Source organism: Zootoca vivipara, chromosome 2 (genome assembly GCF_963506605.1).
Source record: "Zootoca vivipara chromosome 2, rZooViv1.1, whole genome shotgun sequence".
NCBI classification, from domain to species: domain Eukaryota; kingdom Metazoa; phylum Chordata; class Lepidosauria; order Squamata; family Lacertidae; genus Zootoca; species Zootoca vivipara.
This window is the reverse complement of record NC_083277.1, coordinates 96920675-96946145: the sequence shown is the minus strand read 5'-3', so window position 1 is coordinate 96946145 and position 25471 is coordinate 96920675. Positions and strand designations below refer to the sequence as shown.

General features: G+C 41.3%; 1 protein-coding gene across 2 annotated transcripts in view; it reads right to left on the bottom strand.

The window, feature by feature from the left end:
* The window catches only part of RNF213 (ring finger protein 213), a 94016-nt gene that overhangs the window by 30001 nt on the left and 38544 nt on the right, over positions 1 to 25471 (bottom strand). For both annotated transcript variants that reach the window (XM_060270902.1, XM_060270903.1), the window contains 19 exons: positions 22963 to 23121; positions 22078 to 22655; positions 20166 to 20328; positions 18152 to 18369; positions 17377 to 17517; positions 16782 to 16943; positions 14897 to 16037; positions 14182 to 14375; positions 13863 to 14015; positions 9920 to 13504; positions 8566 to 8702; positions 7922 to 8017; positions 7397 to 7515; positions 6665 to 6793; positions 6455 to 6537; positions 4123 to 4270; positions 2900 to 3035; positions 1433 to 1624; positions 300 to 439 (listed from right to left, as the gene is read on the bottom strand). In XM_060270902.1, coding sequence (XP_060126885.1) covers positions 300 to 439; positions 1433 to 1624; positions 2900 to 3035; positions 4123 to 4270; positions 6455 to 6537; positions 6665 to 6793; positions 7397 to 7515; positions 7922 to 8017; positions 8566 to 8702; positions 9920 to 13504; positions 13863 to 14015; positions 14182 to 14375; positions 14897 to 16037; positions 16782 to 16943; positions 17377 to 17517; positions 18152 to 18369; positions 20166 to 20328; positions 22078 to 22655; positions 22963 to 23121 — 7674 coding nt within the window. The remainder of the gene's footprint in view (positions 1 to 299; positions 440 to 1432; positions 1625 to 2899; positions 3036 to 4122; positions 4271 to 6454; positions 6538 to 6664; positions 6794 to 7396; positions 7516 to 7921; positions 8018 to 8565; positions 8703 to 9919; positions 13505 to 13862; positions 14016 to 14181; positions 14376 to 14896; positions 16038 to 16781; positions 16944 to 17376; positions 17518 to 18151; positions 18370 to 20165; positions 20329 to 22077; positions 22656 to 22962; positions 23122 to 25471) is intronic.

Sequence of the window (25471 nt, the reverse complement as noted above, 5' to 3'; positions counted from 1 at the left end):
TAATCTGTTTCATCCAAGAGCACTTGCAATTGTTGTGCTACAGCCCTCTCAATGAAGGGAGAATTTGTGAACAGGATTCCAATGGGGAAAACAGCGCCTGGGGGGAATTTGGAAAATCAGCAAAATGTCCGTTTTAGGTTTTGTTTTTTTGGCAAACAGAACCACAGAGGACAGCAGCTTAACCCCAGAACAAACATCAAAAAGGGATGGTGCTTCATTATTGCCTTCAGATCCATTTGACATTTATCTAAAGGTTCCTATGAGCGACACCAGTTGCAATGTCATCCCTGCATTCTCACCTTCATCACCAGTGGCATATGGGGCTTGAACCCAAAGGTCTTCCAAAAAATCCTTTATCCTCCAGCTGAAGGGCATCTCATTGCCAGCATCTGTAAATACCTGAAAGGAATTCTCCACCAGAATTGTCTTGGATTGGGAGCTGGGCAAGAAACATGCAAAATCAATCAGAAAGTTGGTAGAAATCCATTACCAAGTGGGGAAATTTACTTTTGCTTTTCTTTAATCTATTAATCATTACTATAAAAACAAAAACAAAAGAATAGATCACAAGGCCAGCCTTTAATCAAGGTGCATGTAAAGTGCAATCTGTTTATATAGAAGGTGCCGAATGAATACAATGAATGGATTACAGGATACAATTAGTTTGAGGGCTGCCTCAATAACTTATTCCATAAGGAAGGAAGGATGGATGGATGGATGTAGTGGGTGCATTTCAGAGACACTATAATTAACACATGGAGTAAAAGGATACCATACTACAGGTCTGGGGAACTCTTTATTGGTCCCACAGGATAGCAATTCACAACACACACACACACACACACACACACACACACACACACACACACACACACACAGGCCTGGTGCTGTACTAAGTACCTGTATGGGAGCAGTTGGGTAAGATCAGATCCACCCAGCTCACTCACTCTCAAGGGAGAGAAGATCATCTGCTGCCTAGATTTCAAGGTGGGCTATTGCTTTTTTCATGGCCAGGGTTTTGGATTTAGACCCCAGGGTAGAATAGTGAAAAAACCCCAACAAGTTGAGGAGCAAAGAGGATTAAATTTAGCAAAGGATGGAGGATAAAGGAAGGACTTCTGCTAGGATAGACAAGAAGACAAAATGGGAGAAGCTGCTGGAAGTGGAGGAGACAGTATGCAAATTTGCAGCAAGGTTCTCCTGTCTAGGCTAGCAGTATGTGATAAAAGCTAGGTATTGAAGAGTTTTGTTGTAAGCCAAACCTACTTAGAAATGGGAAGCCAAACTGTCATGGCCTACTACTGGCATACATAGTTGCCAAATGAACAAAGAGCTTTGAAAATATTCCTTCACATGGGAGTCAAAATCACATTCACCGTTCACATTTAACAACAAATCAATTTATCATTGCTGCCTTGGTTGTGCTACTTACCTTTTCTCACTCATAATGTATGGGATGTTCAGAAGATTGAGATCATTGAAGATGAACATCCACAGAGCTTTCACACAAGTTTCTGTTTCTGGTCTAACCAGCAGGTCCAAGTTGCCATCTCTGTCTAGGACAGACACCATATAGGCCAGAAATGGTATAACTGCACTCTGCACCCGCTTCCACAAGGTGTGCCTGCAAGTTTCAAGAGAGGTAAAGGAAACAAAAGAAAGAAAGAAAAAGAAATACCCAATATTAAGAAGAAATTAAGTTCAGACACAATCACACACTCTTTCAGGAGCATTCTGATAAGACTGAAAATCTCAAGGGAGAATGTTATGAAGAAAAAGCAAGCCTTTTTTGACTTGCGTATATACATCTTTCCTCTTTTGAAAGCACCTTTCCAACTGTGAACCATGGCTTTGAAGCAAAGTTTATACTATTTACATAAGGAATGTTACCACTTGAAGCAGAGGCAGAAACTTTGAAAGACAGCCAAACATTATTGGCCCACAGAGCTATTACTGCAGAAAACAACAACACCCAGCTTTATTAAAGAGTTTTGGTTCCCATCTTGCACCAGCTACACATATAAATGCTCTGAACTCAAAACGGCCAGGATATTTAACTAGCTGTAATACTGAAGTTGACTGCAGAAAACAAACAAAAAAAGAAAAACATGGGAGAATTTTCAGACCCTCCACCTGCTGGGAATAAAGCAACAATGCTTTGCAGTAAGTTACCTGAACCATTGTGTTGACGGTGAGGGAAATAGACAAAACGACAATTTATTCTTCCCCTGCTCATTCTTTTTTAGTAACCACTTGTTGGTGAAATAGATTACTTCATTTGAGACTTTTATTTCTTTCCTGTTTTTTCACCGAATTACATTTGCTCAAAACAGATTCAGGGCTCGCCCACATTTCCACTTCTCCTGTGCTTTCCTAGGCACGGGACCCTAAGATTGTCTTTAAGAATCCATGGAAAACCTGACTGCTGTCTGTTCCAATTCAGTGCTGAAACACAGGTTTTCCCGGGGAAAGAGGTAAGGGAAAGGGAGGTGTGGATAAGCCCTGTCTGAGTTAGTATGTGCTAGTGACACTACTTTTGGCCACATGTAAAGCCTGTACTCAGAATGACGTTCTCATGATTAATAATCCTTGTTTTATTTTTCCTTTCAACCAGCTGTTTTACTAGATTATTTCGCTCTGCATACCACTGCAATATATTTACCAAACTCTTAACACCACCTTGATTCTGCAGCCCTTAAACCCATCTGAAAAGTTGTTCCCAAAGCTCAAGGGGACCCTCTGGAGAAGTATCAAATATACCTTGTGGGCCCACAGCTGGAAGAAGAAATTTATAATTCCTCTGAGTGCATGGAACCATCTTAAGAGAGGTGTACTCTTTAGATAATGGCCTATGCTTTTAGATTGCTGAAATATGACTAGGTTAAACTACTGTGTATACCTGAAAGTTCCTGCTTCTTGGAGGGCATTGAGGTTCGATGCCTCCCGAAGCACCCACTCTTTCATGATGTAAGAGTTCTCCTCTTGCTTTCTCAAAAGGGTTAAGAGGCGATTCTTTGTTATCTTCAGGAAGGAGGCTGAAAAACAGCAGAAAGTGTGGTAACTGGTATTCCTTAAGGCCAGATTTCAAGTGCTGAAGACAAAACAAAAGGTATCTGACCGATAGCTAATTTAGTCCCATTTTATCATCAACACCAGTTAAGGTTTCACAATCTTCTGCAGTGCTTGACTGTCAACTATGAAATTACAAATATACAGGGTGAGTCCTTTAAAAGAGGTGCCGTGGATACAGAGTACACATGTCCCATGGGGCCTCTTTTAAAAGACTCACCCTGTATTATCTATATAAAATTGTTGGGAGTTGTCATCTGGAGATGAGTGAAGAGTATTGAGTACAGTGGTACCTCGGTTTAAGTACACAATTGGTTCCAGAAGTCTGTACTTAACCTGAAGCGAACTGTCCCACTGAAAGTAATGGAAAGTGGGTTAATCCGTTCCAGACGGGTCCGCAGAGTACTCAACCTGAAGCGTACTTAACCTGAAGTATGAATGTAATTGGTTCTGGAAGTCTGTACTTAACCTGAAGCGTACTTAACCTGAAGCGAATTTTCCCATTGAAAGTAATGGAAAGTGGAGTAATTCGTTCCAGATGGGTCCGCGGAGAACTTAAACTGAAAGTACTCAAACTGAAGCGTACTTAAACTGAGGTATGACTGTATGCTGTATCTACAGAATGCTCAGCATGAAGCAGGAGAGGTTGCAGATGTGCTGCACTGGTGTTTAGAAACTAGACTAGGTGACAGTAAACTACAGCTGTTATCTTGGCAAGATGGAAGCAATAAAATGATTGATTTTGCCTTATTGCCACATCTTGTAGTGGCAAGCAAATTCCACAGGTTAACTATACAGGGACTGAAGTACTAATGATTTTTATCTCCAAACATTCAGCTTCATTGGATGGCCCCAGGTCCTAGTATTACCACACAGCGAGAAACTTCTACCTATCCCCCCCACCTACACCGTGCATAATCCTGTGCTTGATAGCACACGAGAACCCTGATACCTCATGCTCTGTGGAAAAAGATTGTATGAACATATTTTGGGAGGGGCTTGCACCAGAAAGCCTTCCACTTTACAAACCTAAATGCTCCTAGTCATTCATACCTTTCAAATCACTTTCCTCAGAAAGAAGGCTAAGGAGAATTGCAATCCTCCTAGTGCTGCGGCTGGAACTCTCATTTGGCTCTCTTAGCATCCCCACAGCACTTTGCACGCAGCTCCTCAGAAGAATGGTGGTGTCCAAGATTTGGGGCTTTCCAGGAGTAGAGAAAGAGAGCCTATTAATATTGTGAAGCAACACAGACTAAGCTGGTGCACATTTGTTCTCTGAAAAAGGGAACTGATGTAAACAAGAGCCTGTAATGACTCTCTTGCTTGCTGCCCAATACAGGAGACAAAGATACAAGATCTCCCCTGCAGCCAGAAATCAGCATATTTATCTGCCTAGAGAAGAGCAGTCATAAAAGTAAGGAAAAAGGATAGCACGGCGAGGTCCTATTAACAAAAACCAATAGGTGCTTGTTTTGTTATGGTGGAGAAGTGAGAAGAACCCACTTCCTGCATTGGAGATCTACTCCACTTGAAATAATTGGGTGTCCTTGGTATCTTTGGAGTGTTTAAGACGAGGGATGGGATCTTTGTTTTATCAGTTCAATAATAGGCTTAGTGCTGGGAGCAGAAGGGAGAGCAAGGATTGAGTACAGAAGCACAGAGACACTAAAAAGGAGCTCCTGCAATGTTCTGGTAGACAGGTGATAGTGAGGCTAACAAAATGATGGCCACCAGGAAAATTCTGGGCTTACTCTCAATGCTAACAAGGGACACCTGCAGACTTTGTGATTATTTATTCATTAAATTTCATAGAATCATAGAATCATAGAGTTGGAAGAGACCACAAGGGCCATCCAGTCCAACCCCCTGCCAAGCAGGAAACACCGTCAAAGCATTCTTGACATTTCTATACTGCCCTTCATCTGAGGACTACAGGGCAGTTTACAAGACATAACATAGTAGCAAACAAAAATAATACAAACCCACACCGCCCAAACACCGTCAAACCCACACCGCCCAAACACACACAATTTAAAGGGCCATAAAATGGACACGGGTGGCGCTGTGGGTTAAACCACAGAGCCTAGGGCTTGCTGATCAGTGGTCAGTGGTTCGAATCCCTGTGACGGGGTGAGCTCCCGTTGCTCGGTCCCAGCTCCTGCCAACCTAGCAGTTCAAAAGCACGTCAAAGTGCAAGTAGATAAATAGATACCGCTACAGCGGGAAGGTAAATGGCGTTTCCGTGTGCTGCTCTGGTTCTCCAGAAGCGGCTTTGCCATGCTGGCCACATGACCTGGAAGCTGTATGCCAGCTCCCTCGGCCAATAACGCGAGATGAGTGCCGCAACCCCCAGAGTCGGTCACGACTGGACCTAATGGCCAGGGGTCCCTTTACCTTTAAAGTTGGCTAATAAGCCAAAGAACTAGGAGAAGAGGAATGTTTTTGCCTGGCACCTAAATATACTGTATGTAACAAAGGTGCCAGGCAAGACTCCCTGGGGAGAGCATTCCATAAGCAGAGAGCCAGTGCAGAAAAGGCTTGCTCTCATGTTGCCACCCTCCAGACCTCATATGGAAGAGGCACACAAAGAAGGACCTCAGAGGATGATCACAGGGTCTGTTAGTTCTTATGGAGAGAAGAGGCCCTTGAGGTGATACCATTCACCACAGTCTTTGAGAGGCTCAGTAGAGGCCCGGAGATGGAAGCTGGCTGAAACGGGCCCTACCTAATTGCTTACAAAGTAAGAAGGGGGTGTCTAGAGTTTGGAGGTAGCCAACCTGTTCCTCTGTGATGAGGAAGACTTTTCCTTAGGGATCAATTGGAATGGTAGGCCAGAGCGATCCCTGTGCACAGAGGAACACATGTTCTGGAGAGACTTGCTTTTGGAGGCTCTATGGCAGCAGGAGCAGCCAGAATTCCCACCCCTTAAGTCTTCACCACTCTAACATGGGTGGTCATTTTTAACTGCAGATCTGCCTGTTTGTTCATAAAAGCCACAAAACATTGCACAGGCAAGAGAGCAGAAATGGACAATAAGGGGAGCAAGAAAAAAGGCAAAGAAGACACATGCAAAAGATAGCAGAGCAGATGGGAGAAGGGCCGAATCTCAGGCAAAAACAGGGAAAGGAACCCAACCTCTGGTATGAGGAAGCATAATCCATGCTTATTAGATGTTTCCTCACTACACCTGAGAAAATCTGGGGATATGCAGACTCCCATACCATTTGAAAAAAATATGGAGGGGAAACCATAACAAAGAACAAGTACAATAATAACTCTAGGACTTTTATGATTTGTCCTCAGCATGAATTAAGGGGGGTAAAGCACTCTCTCTTTTCATAGGGAGCCAAATAAAATAACTGAAGTGAGATACATTGAAACTTACAGCCAATCTTTCTGTTTTAGGTGCTGCTGCTACCACTGTCTCCATCTCCTCACTTTGCTCTTCTTCCTTTGCCATAATCACAGCTGCAAATAATACAGAAGGTTTTTCAAAGGGTTGAAATTTGCTTTCTGATAAAATTAAGGACAGTGGGAATGACTACAGGTTGTCAGATGTTAATGCTACATTACTTATTGAAATTCTTACACTCACGTTTTTGTGCAGACTTCCCCGCATCTTCATAAAACAGCTGGCTGAGGGTTATGTTCCTCAGGGAAGTTACATCAGAAACCATGTCCTTGGATCTCCTTAGATCATCAAGGTGCACAGACTGCCACATTCCTAGCAATAGACAGAAATACTTTTTGTGAGTCCGACTACTGCCATGAAGTTATCTTAAGAAAAGAAAAATCCAGTGCAAAACAGATAGGGATTAGCCTAACTACCTAGAGGCTCAATAATACTGATTTCTTATTTGTTAGACTTATATACCATCCTTCATCAAAAGGTATTCACAGTGGCTTCTCTTCTCTCATTTCACAACAGTGACCACCATAAGAACTGAGTTTTATTTATATTTAGCATGGATAGGGAACTGGATCCAGGTGATAGGCCAGGTGATTATCTCCCCCCACCCTCTGTTGGCCAAGTTTGACCAGGTGGGCTGGTAAAGGCATCTCCTTAATATGCCAACATGTATGGGCATCCTTTAACCCAATCTGCTCTCTTTGTATTGTTTTAAAAATAAAGCAAAAGATAGCAAATGTTGCATTTATTAGAGATGTGCCCTGACCACAAGATTCAATTTGGACCTCAATTTGATATTTCACAAAATAGCCCTATTTTCTTCTCTATTTTTACCGATATCAGTTATTTATTCACAGTTGCAACAGCATTCCAAATTCACTGAAAACCTCATATTTATTCTACATCCCGCAGTCCTACCTCCATGAAATCCCACATAGGAACTTCCTCCTTCAATCCGAGATAGCTTAGTGATGAAGAGCACAAACACTGAGGCTTCACACAGATCTATTTTGTTAATTTCATTAACAGCTGAGTATCTGCAAGGGAAAGGAAACACTTGTCGGCAATTTCAAGCGGCAGTACAGAGGACACTACTGCCTAATCACATCTCATTATCGCAACACTTACAAGGCTGCCTTCTCCACCCCATCCTAAAACCAAGTTTTAAATGTTCACCATTAACCATGAGTGCCTGGCGTGCTATGGTCCATGGGGTCACGAAGAGTCGGACACGACTAAACGACTAAACAACAACAACAATGTTCATACAGTTTCACACAAAGCTTGTCTTCCCTCACACTTTCTCCAAGTGTTTTACTAGATCTTGAAAAGGATAGACCTTGAAAAAGCTTGTGGTAACTGTTAACTATGACCATTAACCATGAGTTCAATGCTGTTCTAATTAAGAAGCTGGAAAACTACAACACAAGCTATGCAACATACTTGGCTGAGGCAACAATCTGGGCACTGAGAGATCCATTTTCAAAGTCAGTCTGAATAATCAGTATTTTAGTTCCAGGCGCAACAGAAAGAGAATTCCTGGGAAAAAACAACAGATGTCACAAGAATGGTTAAAAGGGTATTGTATTTCAGGCAAAGAGTGGATCATCACACGCAACAGTACAGTACCCAGACTTCTCTATAGACCATCTCAGGTGCGGAGACTGGCAGAGGCGGTCCTCTTGGTAGGTTTGGGGTGGTGGGTGGTGGTAGCCTGGGAAAGGGCATTCTCTGTGGCTGCCCCTAAGCTATGAACTCCCTTCCCACAGAGGTGTGTATAGTACCTTCATTATACAGCTTCCAGAGAATGCTGAAGACCCAACTCTTGTATATTTTTAGATCCCACTTTTTATGATTGTATGTTGTTTTTAATGTTGTCACACACCATGGCACCTTAGGGTGAAGGGTGGGTGATAAATAAATATCAAGTTCCATAAATCCCAGCAGTCTGAATCTATAACATAACCTTAAATGCTACCACAACCCCATGCTTATTCTCTACCCATCTGTTTTACTCAAAAATTCTGTTACTGTTATATTGAATGTGGTCTACAAACCAAGTGGACTGAGAAACACAAGTCACTCACCGAATTTCTTTCAAAAAGGAATGTTCTGTGTCAAACTGTTGCAAGAAAAGAACTTTTGGAATGCCTACATTGTCACATAGTTCTGTCTTCAAAGTCTCTATGTCTGCCGCAGTCAGGAGCCTAGAGAAAGTTGTAACCTGAAATGGTAAAGAAAAATACAAGATTTCTCTGTCAAAGATAGACAATTTTTTTCAATATTTTTGCAAAACGGCAGACAGCAAACCCTTTTGAAACAAAATGAAGCAATATGGCATGGTAGTCTAATGTCCAATAAAATTAAGGTTAGCCACACCAGCACCACATACACTAAGGAGGCTGTTGAGATGCTCTTAGGATCTGATTGATGCTGACAGCAATCAAGAACCCAAAATTTCTGTCAGAACAAATCCCAAAAACTTGGTTGTCAACTACTACATCTATTTGACAACAAAAATTCTATTAGATCATGATGGGAATGAAAATAAAATTAAAAGGGAGGCAGGGGGGGGAATGCAACTCCTGTTTGAAGGAAAAGGTATAATCTGCTGGGTAATATTTAGATGCCTTACTTTTTACCCTGACTTCAGCAGTCTAGACATTGCTAATTTCTTGACAGACACCGCCAAAGGAAGCACTAGGAAATCATTCCACCAACATCGGCAAAACAGATCGTATTTGGATTTTGTAGATTTCTGGCCACATATGAGAGATACCAAGGAAGCTGGCATTTGAATTGCCAAAAAAGCAAAAAATTAATTGTATAACCCACCACCTGTTTCTGCTGCTTGAACTTTTAATTTCAAAATGTTACAGGCGCATGGAACACCCACGGCAAAGCAGTTAACAAAATATTCACTGTTTCATATTGAACAAGATCAGATAAAACAATACATCTTGGTTTGCTGTTATTAGAGGCATCAATAATAGTGCACTTTAGATTTACATTATCTCTTCCCATCTCCTTCGCACACAAGCCTAAGGCTTGCTGTAGCACATTCTCTTAACAAACCATATTTCGCTATTACACCTGAACTGGACCAGTAGCTACATTTTACCTTGCTGTAAATACTGCTTGATGAACAATTTAATGAATTTAGCAGAAGGTATGCCTGGTAGTGGGTGCTTCACTTTGACCCATAAGGAATATCTTAAACCTTTGTACAACCAGTAAAATATACCGTAGCTCAGATCAGATTTTGACTAAACATTTTGTGACAATATCGGATCTCCACGGTGACGAGAAATATATTTTTCTGATCCAAATGCTGCCATGTACAGTTTAAAATCATAAAAGTTTTAATGCCATCTCAAGAAAGTATGAACTCTTAATGTATATACACATATATATATATATAAGAAGTATTTCAGAACTCACCTCAATAAAGGTTTTGTGACCCCTAGACTCTGTATCAAGGCAAGCATGAAGGAATTCTGCAAGAGAAGTATGATGTTGTTGCTGAAAGTATATCCTGGCCAAGTCATCTGCCAGAAAGGAACCCAGCCGTGAATCACCAAGGCGGACTACAGAATCGGGAGTTGCACAGTTCAACAGGACCAACTTGGCTTCTTCTTGTACTTTTCGCATCAGCTCCTGAGGGGAAGCATCCATTTTCAGCTTCTCCGTCACCTGCAGGACAACTGAGGCACAGGTATCAGGATGGTAGCCAACAAAGACATCAGAAGGGGTATATTTCTGCTGGCCCATAAAGTATTTTTCGGTTTCAACTGCTGTGAAGCTGCCCACCCATTTCTTCAATTCTTCCACAATGTCTCTTTGCCTCTTGTCCAACACAGTATTGATGTCTAGGTAGTGCTTTTCAAGCCTGTTGATCAACGGGATGGGGAATTGTTTGTAGACCACCTCTTTCTCCTCAATGACAATCAAACGGAACTTAGGGTGCACTCTGCATTTCACTCGATGGGTCCCCAAGCCCAAGTCAACATACTTTTGACCAGCAAGTTGAACGTAATACTGGTTGAGGGCATCGTAGAGGCTTTCATACAGATTCTGCAGGTTAAGAAGAATGACCATCTGCCCTGTCTCCATACAGATCTTCACTCGGTTGATGTTTCTGCAGATCTGGGTGTATTCCTGGTCTTTGGGAAAACTGGAACCAAAAATAATTTCTGGCTGCTGTGTACCTTTGAAAAAAGCCTGCTGCAGGATCTGGAGGGCTGCATAATTTTCCGTCAACACTAGCAGGTAACGGCATTCACCATCCTCATAGTCACTGTAAATGTTCTGCTGAACTAGATCAATTGTACCAATGTCCTCACGGATGATATCTCCTTTTCCTGAGAACTTAGACATAAAAACATTCAAGGCCTCAACACCTTCTTTACCACTGAAATTACGGAGTACTATCTCTGCTAGTTCCAGGGGAGCTGGCTCTCTTTTCAGTTTTTTGGTTAAAGCAAACACCATCTTTATGAGACTGTAATAATCACGCAACCCAAAGAACTCCTTGCCTTGGGTCTTGCAAATTTCCTCATAAGCATTTGCAAAGATGGGAAAGAAACGGTCAATTTTGTGCAGGACAGCGCGTTCTGAAGAGCAAATACCCTTTGCGCTTTCTAGGAGTTCCCTCTTGTTCGGTTCTCCACGGGATACAAAGATGCCTCGATTCATCTTAGCTGGATCCAGTGCCCAGTTAGATATCCCAATGAAGCCAACTTTTTTATGAGGGAGTGGATCATCATCAACACAGCCATCTTCCAAGAGCGGGTGAAGGGTCTTCAGAGGCATTTTGGGGGAGTCTTCAGCCAAGCCAATTTCATCTAACACCACCACAGAGACATACTCCTTTAGGTTCTTTCCTTCTTGGAAGCGAGCACAATGCTTGAAAGTGTTGATGATTCCCTCAGGGGTAGAGTGTGGGCTGCACTGAAAGGACACCAAATGGATTTGCTTCAGTTCTTTATAAAGCTCAGTATATGCTGCTTGGCCTTGCATGGCATCAGCCACAATCGTTTTGGCAAGAGATTTGGAACTGCCAGGCTTGCCGATGAGAAACAAGGGGATTTTAAGTTCAATGCAGATAACCATCATAAAAACATTTTCCTTCAGTGCCAAGTTCTTAGCGATCGTTTCCCTCAGAGGTAGGTCACTCAAGAAGAGATCCTGAACTAAGCCAATTTCTTCAAGGATTCTCTTTTCACCATCATATGGCTTTGGAAGGATGTTGCTGATGACTCTTCGGTACTCCCTTTTCCTTTCCAGGGAAGCATGGTAGCAAACACCCACTGAAAGAACCAAGGACCAAATGACTGGGTCTCGCTGGACAAAACCTTTAGCTGCCTTCCTCTCTGCAACTTGCTTCTCCAGATGTTTCATTAGTAGTTCACTGTGGTTGTGGAACCACTTGAAGACTTCCACGCAGCGTTCCACATCTCTGAGGCTGATAAAGCTGCATTCATCATTCCTTTGCCTCATATATGTCTGAGACGCAAAAAGCACATCTGTTATTAATTGGATCTCAACATCAGACATTGGTATTGACCTAGTAAGTCTTTGCACAATCTGCTGTATATAGAGTTTTTCAGTGACATTGTTCAACTGTCCGAAATCCCACACTAGAGGGATCATGCTAGGAGGGAGCGCATGGACACGGTATACCAGCTGCCTAAGAGGAATGGAGCCAAGCTTTTCCTTGGTCTCCTCTGCTTTGACACGGTAGCCTAAGCCAGACGATTCCAAGCGCTGAATCATTTCCCCTGTATGCTTGCGATAAGGATTGCATGCAGCTATGATTTGCAAACCTGAGTTGCGGACCAAAGGCTGTCCTTCGACTGTGCGATCACACAAGACTTCTTTGATGCTGCTGACAGCTTCAGTGGTGTTGGCTTCATCAAAAAACAGGATGGTGTCAAACTGGTATTGCTGTTTATTGTCAATAGCAATGTCTTCTGCTTCCCTGACTTTGGCATAGATTGCATCTGCTGTGGTGCCTCCATGGACCTTGACAAGCTTCATGTTATCGGCACTGGCACCGCTCCTACGTAGTCCACACAGGAATTTTATTAGCCTGGTTTTTCCACAGCCAGTTTCTCCCATGAGGACAACAGGGATACCACACCTGAATCGCATTTCAATGGCAAGGATCTTTAGCATATTGTCTGTTGTGAGCTCATATGTATCATCAGGATCAATTGGCCACTGTATTCCTAAAACCATGCAAAGTTTCTCAATTTTCTCATGTCTGGGCAGTGCATCAAAATTTATGTTGAATGGAACTCTCTGAAGGCACAATCCCTGGTATAGCTGAGCTGTCATTACATTTCTCTTGATGACATTCCCATTCAAGGGATTGATAGCATCAATACCACCATTAGCACTGGGTTTGAGATGAAAGCCAATGAATGTCATAGATACAGAATCATCATTGAAAAATATATATGGGTGGGGTTCTGACTCCCACTTCTTCCGAATACGAAATGGGGCAAGATCTTCTTCTGTGACTCCTTCCATGTCAAAAAACTGATTCCCAGGACTTTCATCAGAAATGTTTAGAGATGGTGTAGCAAAATCCTTTGCCATTAAAATCATAAATGTGACCACAAAATTTTTGAAGCCGTGTAAAGTGTCGTGGACAAAAGCAGCATTACAGAACACTGAAGTTTCACAATTTCTCAGCTGAATGTTCAAAAACCAAGCAAAGTTTCTCAGTTCTGACCAGGAAGGATCTATCACTCCACAATGGATCAGGAGCATCTGCAGGCACTCTGCTGGTGTCCCTTCAACAGAGCCTTCTTCATACTGGAATGTGTCAAGACTATCTCCTCTGCTAGATCTTCTCAAGTACTGGTAGGGTCTCTGAAAGGCTTCGCTACGGAACACTTCCTGATCTATACCTGGGTCTGACAGATTCCTCTGCATGTCCATTTCTAGGACTTCCTTGGGAGATCTGCAGGTTACTTTGGGGAACACATCAATGAAGTTGTACTTCAATCCTGGAAAATACTTTTTTAAAAAAAGAGAGAAAGAAGGGAAAAGTTATCCTAAGATCATACATCTTGGTCACTCACACCATTTATTCATTCATTCATTCATTCATTCATTCTTTTCTTAATGGTTTCAATAATTTTTCCACAGCTTTTAAACTGACAAGTTAATACTGCTTCTCATTAATTCTATTTTCCTGGATAATTAAAAAAATCAGTTATCTTAGCACATGTACAATTTTAATATCAGCATTCCATAAATACATGATTATGTAAGAAATCATTAAACTCATTAAAAATGGGAGCTTTGCAATAGGGTTTTTCAGTGGTGTGCTAGCAATTTGGGACATAGTAGTTAAATACCCATAGGTACTTACAGATCTAGTTTGTTTTTTTGGTGACGGAGATGTTTGAAGTATTTCTACAACATACAAATGACACTGTTTCCGCAGCCAGAGTTTCCCATGTATATCTGCCAGGTACTGTAAAACTAAGAGCTTGAACAGAAATTCTGGAATTCCAGAATGAACCTAGGAAAATACAGAAATGTAATAATTTTAAAAAGGAAAAGGAAATTTTCCTCCTCATTGACCTGCTTATTAAAAAAAAAACCCCAACCAAACAATAACAACCAACTTTATTAAGTGAGGGGTAGGGTAAGGATACAAACTTCTGCCAAAACCATGGTATACTCACTGAAGAAGTGATATCGAAATGAAATATCATAGGCTGTTTCTGGTGCTGATGGTCCAGGAATGGGAGAAGAGACTTCAGCACTTTCCCTTCATCCACATGGGGGTCTATCAACCTAATAGTTTTTAATGGCACTTCAGAGCGATGTAGTTTTGCTTCCATTTTCTCTTGCAGTCTCTTTACATAGAGAGATTTTCCTATTGTTCATAATAAAAACTGAGTTATTAATGGGCACAGCAGGCACACAATGGATTGGTTTGAAACTGAGAGCACTCAATAGTCTGGGCTTCTGCTGAGCAACAAGTAGGAAGAATCTGGGTGAGGGAGAGAAACTGATTCAATCACTTGGTATAGTCTTCAGCTAGATCTGTACTAACTGTTTATCCCAAAATGTACCAGTCACAGCTGCCGCCACCTGCACTGTAACCTCTAGTTTTCATCTTGGAATCATCTCTGTAAAAAGAGGTACTATTTCCTTCCACCATTTATGTCTAAGCTTGGGACAAAAACACTAAACAGCAGGCTGAAATACTGTTCAAGTAAAACTTCTCTGCTGTTTAATGTGCCCCTTGCCCTCATTATTCCTGTGCTGATCTTTCCAGTCACAAGCTAAAAGAGCATCACAGAAGGAAAAACAACAGACCATGTTTTATACCCAAGTTTTAGTCTACGCATTCTGATACATAGATGGAAAACTATATGTACTTAGTTCACTCACCTACGCCAGCTCTTTCAGAAGCTACAATCCCAACACACATTTGGTCCTTGAACACAGAAGCCGATGAACTTGGAAGCTGCGTTGCCCTGTAATGATTCTCAAGGTAGCCCTGAATGTCCTTCAGGGGCTGCTGAGGGATCATGTGAACTTTGAACTGGCTGAAGACAGAAGGGACATAGCAGTGCTCTCTCTCACAGTTGCAGAGAATCACTAGCCTATAATCATCCTGATGCTTTAAGTGAAGACTCTGGAAAAGTTCCTCAGACCTGTAGCCAACATCATAGCTCAACTCATCTGCAAACAGCAAGGTGTAAATCTTCTTCCCCTTATAGCCTGGAGTGAGGCACCGCCTCAAAAACAGTGCCACTTGCTCATAGCTGGTTTGTGGTGTGCAGAGCAGGACTTCATCGTAAGAGGGTAGCATCTCCCCTGGACTGTTCATGTAGATGGCCAATGCCGAAGCCAACACCTCAGAGCGAGGACAGAGAATGAGGTTAGGCCTGCCAGCATGAAGACCTTGTGGCAATTTTCGCATAACACCCCTCTTCTCCAGATCTGCCATGGTGGCCAAGTAAATGCCAAGGGTTTCAATGTCCAGGCAGCTTGGAAGGAATGAGCCCATACTTATCATGTAGGACTCCCAGATGTACTCCAGTTGTACAGCCAACTCTCTCCCTCTTGCCACCGGCCCAAGCATATCAGCAAAATTCCTCTTTGCCTTTTTAGATACTACTTGGCTGAAGACCTCCTGGGCATCTTGCTTGCTGCAGTTGCGCTTTATAAATGACAGCATCGTTAAGGCAGCCTCGCTGGGGCACTTTGAGCCAAGCTCCTTGCACAAGTACACAAGCTGTTCTGCCATATAGTAATTCAAGTAAAAGTACTGGGATCGCTTCTCCGACATAAACTGGTTCCACTTTTCCAGGAAACTCTCCATCTTTCGGCAAATGACCGGCAGAACTTCTGTGACGTCTCCATTTCCAATAAGGACAGAACTAGAATTTAAATTGAAGTCCATGCTAAGGCAGAATTCATGGTTGGGTGAGCAATATACACCAGCGACCCAAGAGCGGAAAAGCATGTTTCCAGCAGAATAAAGGTCGATGAAAGACAGTGCAAGCCTCTGGACACTAGAAAATACCTGGGTGAGAAGAAACACAGAAGACAGACCAATGAATCTAAATAGCACAACAGCAATGAATGTAAAATATGCATTACCCATTGCCACCCTTACTACTAGAATGCCTAAGCTAGCATTGGCTAACTCCATTAGCTTAGAGACAGAGCTACACCAGCAGAAACTATGGCCAAACTGAACTTTTAAGCTGGTTAACCAAAATACATGAAGGTGGTTTCAAGAACTGGTTCTCCTAACATTTATTGATTTAAAAACTTACACACCACTTTTCATTTATAGAGCTGAAAGGAGTTCACAATATGTATTAAAAAGGGGGGCATTTACTCCCTGAATTTTTCTTCAACCTTTCCCCCCTTCAACATTCTGTACTCGCAAGCAGCCAACAAGCTCTGGTCCAAGGGCATTCAGGGTGTAAACTTTTAATTGTTTTAAAATTTATCAGGAACACTGAAATTTAGAAAGGTCAAGTGAGCCAATTGATGGAGCCATTCAATTCCCAAAGGAACATCCTAATAAGCAACAAATCATCACAATTCAATGTGATGCGAACTTCTGTGAAGTTTCAAATTGTATTTTACATCTCAGGGGAAAAAACACTTTCTGAAATCTCTACAATCTCTCAATGGACACAGAAATGCAGCATGACTGGAGGAAGAACCCCGTTACTCTTGTTCCCCCCACCACACATCCCTCAAAGGATAACATGAGTTTTAAAATACAAACAGGAAATTATGCCTGAAAACTGACCTCGGAAAACTTCTCTACTTCTGCACCTTGTTCTACCTTGCCTGACATCAGCATCAGCTTATTCATCAATTCTCGGAGCTCTTCCAGCGAGTACTGCCGTTCCTCTTCTTGGCCACCGTGACTTTCTGAGATAGTCAGGCACAAGACAGTATCCAGAGAAACCTATAAAAAATTTAACCATATGTCATCATACAAGGTTCTCCCCCTACTATATGTAGGAGGTAGCAGTTGTCAGCGGTAAATAGGTTTATGTTAAATACTGAGAGGGCTGCGCCAAATTATGAGGGCAATGTCTTTGGAAAGATGCCAGTAAGAAGTTGTGGCAATGCCACCAACAGAAAATAGTGAATTCTCAAGTTCACACTTATGTGAACACTATGGGAGGAAATCCCTGGTCTACTTAATGGCGTTACAACAGGGAGGCACCAGGAAATGATAAAGGAAGCAGTTTATTGAAAGAGACACTTAAAGAGTTATATCATTCACTTTATAGCAGGCTGTTTGTTGGGTGTAGTATACAGAAAAAAAATAGCTACTGAGAGATGAAGAGAAAGGTTACAAAAACTGGGAAAATATATTTCAAGCATGGTCTCACCTTCTGGCCTTCTGCTGGTGCCCTAATTTGGTAGATTCCCTTGCTATTGATTTTAGTTGCCAGTGATATAGATGACAGTTCCACAGAACCATGACTCTCTTTTATTGTTTTTAGCCATTCCAAGTATCTTGCAGAATCACGCTGTATGGTTTAGGGAGAAGATATACTCTGAATTAGTCCCATACTTTATCCCAGTACAAATCACACACTAATAGCAGCATACCCATAGATGACAAGGGAGTATGGTGTGTTGCTAAATGACAATCCTCACTCAAGGACATTGTTTTTTGAATTTGGAAGATTTCTGTTCCACTATTCTGTGCTGTGAAGCCCAGAGCTATTTCATGAAATTAAGTAGCTACTGAACCCACCAACTGATATGATGCACAAAAATGCAGTGTATGCGGTAGAATAGAGCATACAGTAGGCATAATTTATCTTCACATACAAAGCACACACTGCTCTGCAGAATGTAGGTTTAAGTAGTTACAAGGTGGATATCCATAGCTGTCAACCCTTCGGATTTGACAATAGGGGAGCTTATGTAGCTGTCAACCCTTCGGATTTGACAGAAGGGCTGGAATAAGGCCACAAAAAAAGGGAAAGTTGACAGCACTGTGGATATCCCTACAAAATCTCAATGTCCACATCAATAATTTTCTACCCATCAATATATCTACAGTAAACTCACAATGGATGCAGTATCTTTATAAAATACACAGCTTCATAAGAGCAGATGTACACAGATGAACTAAGGTCCAACTGCAGGAATTACCAGTTTCTTTGGGAGGTTGTTGTCACTCTCCAGAGCTTTCCAAAGTTTCCTCAAACACTTCATGAGCTCCTCAAATCCCGATTCCCGTTTCAAGTCATACAACAAGGAGGAGTAGCCAAGCACAGCATCGTGGAAACAAGCCACACGATCCACATCCATGTCATTCTCTCCCGCAGAGATAGAAGCTAAGTCCACAAATACCTTCAGCTCATTCTTATCTAAGGCAAATAAACAAAGTGAAAGACACCCCAAAGTTTACTGTCTATAAATTCTGCCCCTGGAAGTACTCCATGTCTTTCTACTAGAACCTACATCTTTATTCAGTGCTTGACACAAAGCCTGCATTACTCACATTTGTTTCCTTTGCTTTTTATGTGAAGTTGGAGTAAACCACAAGGAGGCAAAAGAACTATTGTGATAATCTGAAAGGTGTTTCTCAGAGGTTCTGAACACATGCCATTGTGGACTATGCTGCCCTCTCAAACTAAAAACAGGAAATGCATCTTGCTCTTTGTCCATTGGCCATGCCTCCCCCACATTAGTCCGTTTCATGACAACCTACAGGGAAAACCTTGATGTAGGTTGGGCCCATGCCATGTGTTCAACACTTCTGAGATGCACCCTTCAGAGGAGAACAATTGTTCCTTCCAAAGGTGGCATGGTTGGGTGGATTAAAGGTAAGATCTCAATTGGGTGGGCTCTCTATTCTATGACTGCCCCTTAAAAAAAAACCTGCTGGAGGATTTGCCTCCCAAAAGCCACCTCATGAAAAACATATTTACCAATCTTATGATGCCTCATAAACATTGTTGCGGTTGCCCATGTGGCTTCCCCACACACCTCATTAAGAGGTACATTTGCTGAGAAAGCTGCCATAGTCACAGCCACCCTGAATGCACTGAAATGTGATTTTTCAAAACAGGAATTTTGAGGGGCTCATAAGCTAGCATAATACATCAACCTTGCTAAAGTGGAACTGGGCACCTTCTTCCCTAGTGTGTTAGGATCAAAAATAATAAAATAAGGAGTTCATTAACAGAACAAAACCGGTAGCACAGAAATGCATTTTCAGTGCTCTCCATACATCCAAGGAAAGCCATGCTTTTCCCAATGGATCTGAGGGAGAAGGACAAAAAAAGTTGTTACCTATGCAAAAGATAATTCACTTTGGGAATATATGATGGATCTTTTCTTAAAACCACTCTGTCCAAGTAAAACCCATAAAAATAATTTGCTATGTAAAGTGCTGTTAGTTTAATATTTTTTCTTGCTGAAATGATTGCTTCTCACAACCCTGTGCATGTCTTGTTAAAGATAAGATTGCCTGTACACATAAAAATATGATGGAGACATGAAGTGGAAAGAGATCTTCCTTCCTATGCCCTGCCCACATATAAGTTTGTGTGCACACGCGTATGTGTCTTGAGTGTAGAGCTATGTGTTCCTCAATGTGGAAGGAAATAAGAAATTTAAGGGAGAAAAACAGGAAGCATGAGACAAGGGAATGAGAAAGGAGCTGGTGGCTGAGAAATGGACAGTACAACATCCCATTCTGGGGTCCCTCCTGTACTGAGACATCTTGCAGGTCCCAACAAAACGAGGAAAGACATTGTATAATATAGGGATGGCCAACTCCCAAGAGACTGCAATCTACTCACAGAGTTAAAAACTGACAGTGATCTACCCCCTTTTGGGGGGTTCAGGTCAAAGTTGTTGATCTTTTTTCAGGAAGGAGGAGGAAGGCCCATTTTTCAGGGAAGAGGTAAAATGTTGAGCTTTTTTTTAGGGGAGCAACAGTTGTTCAGCTTCTTTGGGGGAGTCAATGATCTACCAGTGATCTACTGCAGACATCCAGTGATCTACCGGTAGATCACGATCTATCTGTTGGACATGCCTGGTACAATACATCTATACATAATATAACAGGACATTTCAAGTGTACATCATATGTCCCAGTAACTTTTTAGCCTTTTAAAACCAAGAAACAAGAATTGCAGGTGCACATCTGTTTTACCTTCCAGGGACTCTTTGACCCAGCTGACAAAATCCCTCCTGAGTGCAAGCTCCTCGAGGCACCTACGACGTGGTTCAGTTATGTCTTGCAGGTATTTTTTTACACGCACCAATTCAGTACTCATGGAGGAGAGCTTCTCTTGCTGAAACTGGAATTTCTGTACCTGAAAAGGGAATAATAGGATTGTACTGCACATTGAGGATGTGTAAAACCTTTCCCTTGATTTCCATCTCCCATTTTTCAGCCCTATGGTGCTGGGTTTCAAGAGGAGACATCATGGATTGTTTCAGATATGATTCCTTCTAGGTACACTGGAATGGCTCCCCACACCTCACCCCTCTCAGGAACCTGCAGCTGCACTCAGTGTTCCAATGGCAAGGGATCAGGATCACCCTACCGCTGCTGCCCCCCTGACCACACCTAAGGCTTTTGTTTGTTTGTGGAGGCAAAAAGGAAAATGAATAAAATCAGACAGAAGCAGTGTTTAGATGTCCAAACCAGCGAAACCACAATATCTACATCAGAAATCAAACCAGATATTACCATAGCATCCATGCAGCAGGGGAACATTTATTAATATATATTTTTCTCTTTCGGAAAAGAATGAGTTAGGCTGCTTTATAGAGAAAAATTTGTTGCTTGCTGCAACTACTATGGATTCTATACAAAGTGAAAGGAAAATCTCCCAGGAACTGGAATCCCCATATCTTTACAAAGGGGGAAAACTATAGTCCCATGATGAAACATTTTGGAGATGCTGCTCAGAGTATAGAGTAGATGGCAAGTGGCCTTATGACATGGTAGCCTCCTGTAACTCTAATGCAGTGTTTGTGAAAGCCATGTAGGTAAGATGAAAGTCTGTAGCACCTAGGCACATCTTTTATTCTGTTAGATTTATATCCAACCCCTTCCTCCCAAGCTGCCCACAATGGCTATCACCACATCCTTACCACTTCTGACTCTTTGTGGGGATGCAAGTGAGCTAAACTTGACTAGATATGGCAAATGAACAGCACATGCGGTTTAATTTGCAAACTGTTACCATGAGGTAAGTAGCTAGTTGTATCAGCCCTTTGCAGATGGTTGCTACACATCTTGATCCACTACTTAGTAGATACCACATGGATGAATACTCATCAGGACTCCCAAAACTATATTGAGTAGCATAGACTATTTAGTAGCATAGAGATTATTTTTCTGCCAGTCAAAATGTCCTTAAAAGTTTGTTGTTATTGTTTTGCTTTCTCCAGTTACACAATATCCACATGGGAAATGGAGCCATAAGTTATCTGTGTCTTACAGCAGTGTGCATACCCTCTAAATTGCATACTGTGTTTAGATGGTTCTGCAGTACGGAATAGAAATATAGGGTTAGATTCAACTAAGTTGGTGTGCTAGGGGAAGCCAGAAAAAGTTCCACCAATGCAAAAGGACTTTCCCCACCTCTTCCTATGTGCACCTGCATTTTACACAGTACACTGTAGGAGGAGAGAGGATTGTTCTGTCTTGCAAGCACCTATGCTGAATCCAACCCATACAGTTGCCTCTTTCAATATGATTATAAAATTCTATAAACCAAATGCCTGACAGTATGAAGTAGCTAGGCATTGGGCGGGGGGGGGAACCTAATGGCTGGACATCCTTGGGGAAAGCAATTAACAAATGGGGTGTAATTACAAAAAAAAAAACAAAAAAACCCTCATCTTCAGTGCAGAAAAACCATGCTAAAGAAATTAAAGAGATCCAAAAATCCAAAGTACTAAACAACTCTATATGTAATCCACATTTTGTGTCCCTGTGATAACGTATAGACCCCAATGAAAAGTGGACTCTATCAGCTTTTGAACAGAATGAAGCTACGTAAGTTTACTGGATAAGCTCTCGAACTGTGGTTTCAAAGAAATATACTTACAAAGTTAAGTAACTGTTGCAGAACTCTGAAGTCACCAGAGAGATTCAAACCTTCCCTGACCTTGTCAATAACTTTAGCAGAGTCCATGGCCAAATGCAGTTCATGATATTGCTGGATTTGTTGAATCCGCTCATCTATCCATTCTGTACCATCTTGACGCTGTAGATTGCTCATAACCTGAAAATCCTTTTTCAGATCCTCGTAACGGTTAGTAAAATCTCTGAAGAGCATGTCTACTTCAGAAAACAAGAGCTCTCCAGATTTCAGACTGTTATACAGCCTCAAGAATTCCCTGTAACAAGGGTCAAAAAGGGAGGGAGGCACTTCATCAAGATCCAGAGCAGCAATATCTTCATCAACGACAAGTTTTTTGGCTGCCCACTCCCAGCAGTACTGGAAGACGTCACTCTCTTTAAATTTATTCACATGTTCCGCTATCTTCTTCAGGGCTGGACTCAGGTGGTAATAAGTCTCAATTTTATCAGCACTCTGGGAAATGTCTCTCACATTAACAACATCTTCCAATGCTTTTGAGGCCAGGTTTTCACTGTGCTTCTGCTCTATTTCAGCAATATCCACTGAAAGTAAAGAGAAAATCAGAACTTGGACACACACAAAAAAAACTCCAGTGGGTCTTATCTTTGCTATACAATGGTTCACATTGCAACATCAAACACCAAACTGTGATGTTTGTTTAAAAAATGAACAATAATTTGCAATTTCTACCCCATTTTTCTACTTGGATCAATATGCTTTTCTGATGTTGGAGAGTTCAGGGACATTCTCATTCCCCGGTTTATTTCCACTCCCAATCTTTAACAATCTTTACAAAGGAAAACTAACAGAGTCACAGTTTTTAAATTACCCCCCCCTTTTTTAAAATACCTTTTATATGCTCTTGCACTTTCCTGCACATGTTCAAGAGGGATTCCAAACAGTTTTTCTCCCTCTTGACACACAGTAGTTCTTGCAGCCTCAAGTCAAGTATTCCTTCTAGTTTTGATCTGTGCTCTTTTTCATCCAACAGCGAAAGATGCTTGCACCCTGAAATGAAAATTGCCAATTACAATCACCTGCACAAAATCCCTATTTTCTTTCCTTTTACAAAATTAGATCTCCAACTTCGACTCACCATCTCCCCAATAAGCTCTTAAATAATGATTACAAAATGTTTGCATTTGTTTTGGCAAATATATTGAATTTTTAAAAAGACTTTATTCATTATGACCAATCTGGATTCCTTCCAGGCAGACAAATTAAATATTAGAAATGTATTAAATATTATAGAATACCTGGAAGTGAGAAATGAGAAGAAAGCAGCACTGATGTTTATAGATACAGAGAAAGCATTCGACAATGTTTCTTGGGGCTTCATGAAGGAAGTGATGGAAGAAATGGGATTTGGACCAAATTTTAATAGGGGGATACAGGCTGTCTACTCAGAACAGAATGCAATAATAATTGTAAATCGGGTAATGACAAACAAATGTAATATACAAAAGGGAACAAGACAAGGATGTCCGTTGTCACCACTGTTGTTTCATTCTGGTGCTGGAAGTATTGGCAAGAAGAGTAAGAGAAGATAAAGAAATATTAGTGTCACAGGTGCCGGGGTGGCTACTTTAGAGTAATGACTCCTCACAGCTCTGCATTTTATCCTTTTATTGGTGCAATCTATTTACAGTGCTGAAACAGTGCTATATACAGTCAGTCCGTACATGCTCTCAGTCTGGCGCAGAACCTCCGAATGGGGATTCCCGCGTTTTCCTCCAGCAAAGTAGCCTGGGAATACTAAATCTCCTCCCCCGGCGCTTTTTACGCAATTCCGGCGTCGCTGGGATCGGTCTCTTTCCCGCGGTTTCCCTGCTTCCCCTTTCCATTCCCAGGCGGTGCCTGGGCTCCGCTAGCCTACTTGAGTCCAGGCTTCTACTTCCTGAATCCCCGCTCGAAGTATCCCCCTCCCCACTCCCACTTCCGCTAGGCGAGGAGCTCGTGTTCAAGATGGGAGGGGCTGTCTGTAGCTCCTGTCCCTCACAATTAGGAATAAAAGTAAAGAAAAGTGAGCATAAGTTGAAAGCCTTTGCAGATGATTTTGTAATCACTGTGGAAGATCCGAAAAATTCTCTCCCAAGAGTAATGAAAATAATACAAGAGTTTGGACAAGTGGCAGGATTTAAATTAAACAAAAGTAAGACCAAGTTGTTATCAAAAAATCTTAAAGAATCTGAAAAGAAAGAAATAACAGTAATGATAGGGATAGAAGTACACAAAAAGGTAAAATATTTGGGTGTATGGATAACAGTAAAAAATATAAATATTTATAAAGACAGCTATGAAAAAATTGGCATGAAGTTAAAAGAAACTTGGAAATATGCAATAGAATGAACCTTTCGTTATCGGAGAGAATCGCAGCAATAAAAATGAATGTACTCCCAAGGATGTTATTCCTCTTTCAGACAATTCCAGTAATAACAGGGAATGCATGCGTCAAAGAATGGCAAAGAGAGATCTCAAGATTTATCTGGAATGGGAAAAAGCCAAGGATAATAAATAAGATACTTACAGATGTGAAAGAAAGAGGCTGATTCTCACTTCCAGATTTAAAATTGTATTATGAAACTGCATCCCAAACATGGATCTGGGATTGGATCATTAGATAAAGAGGAAATAACAGATTTGGAAGGACATGACAACAGGTTTGGAGGGCATGCTTATCTATGGTATGGAAAGGTGAAAATACATAAAGGATTTCATAACCATATAATAAGGAAACCATTGTTTAAAGTGTGGGAAAAATATAAATAATTATTAGAACCTAAGACACCTTGGTGGTTATCACCTATTGAGGCATTATCACTTAAAACTCTGGAAAGAAAGGGAGAATGGCCAACATACAGAGAACTATTGGTAGAACAGGAAGGTAAATTAAAACTGAAAAAATATGAAGAAATAAAAGAACATCTTCAAAGCTGGCTGCACCATAGACAACTAAAGGATATCTTTAAAGAGGACAATAAGAGAGGCTTTTCATATTCGGTTTCCAAATTCCAAAAGAAAGTGATAGAAGAAAATTCTAAATTATTAAAAAAGCACACAATATTCTTTTGCAGTGGGAAACCAAAGATGAAGAAGTAAAGTTGGTAATGATAAAAATGGGCACAAGATATAGGTCACAATATACAATTCGAAGATTGGACAAAATTGTGGAAAGAAAATTTGAAATTTACGGACTGTATTTTTGAGAGAGAATTACATGAAGATGATGTATAGATGGTATGTATCACTAGTCAAACTAGCAAAAATGTACAAAAATAAACAGGAGTAGTGTTGGAAGTGTGAGCCTGAAGGTACTTTTTATCATATGTGGTGGGACTGCAAAAACGTAAAAATATAT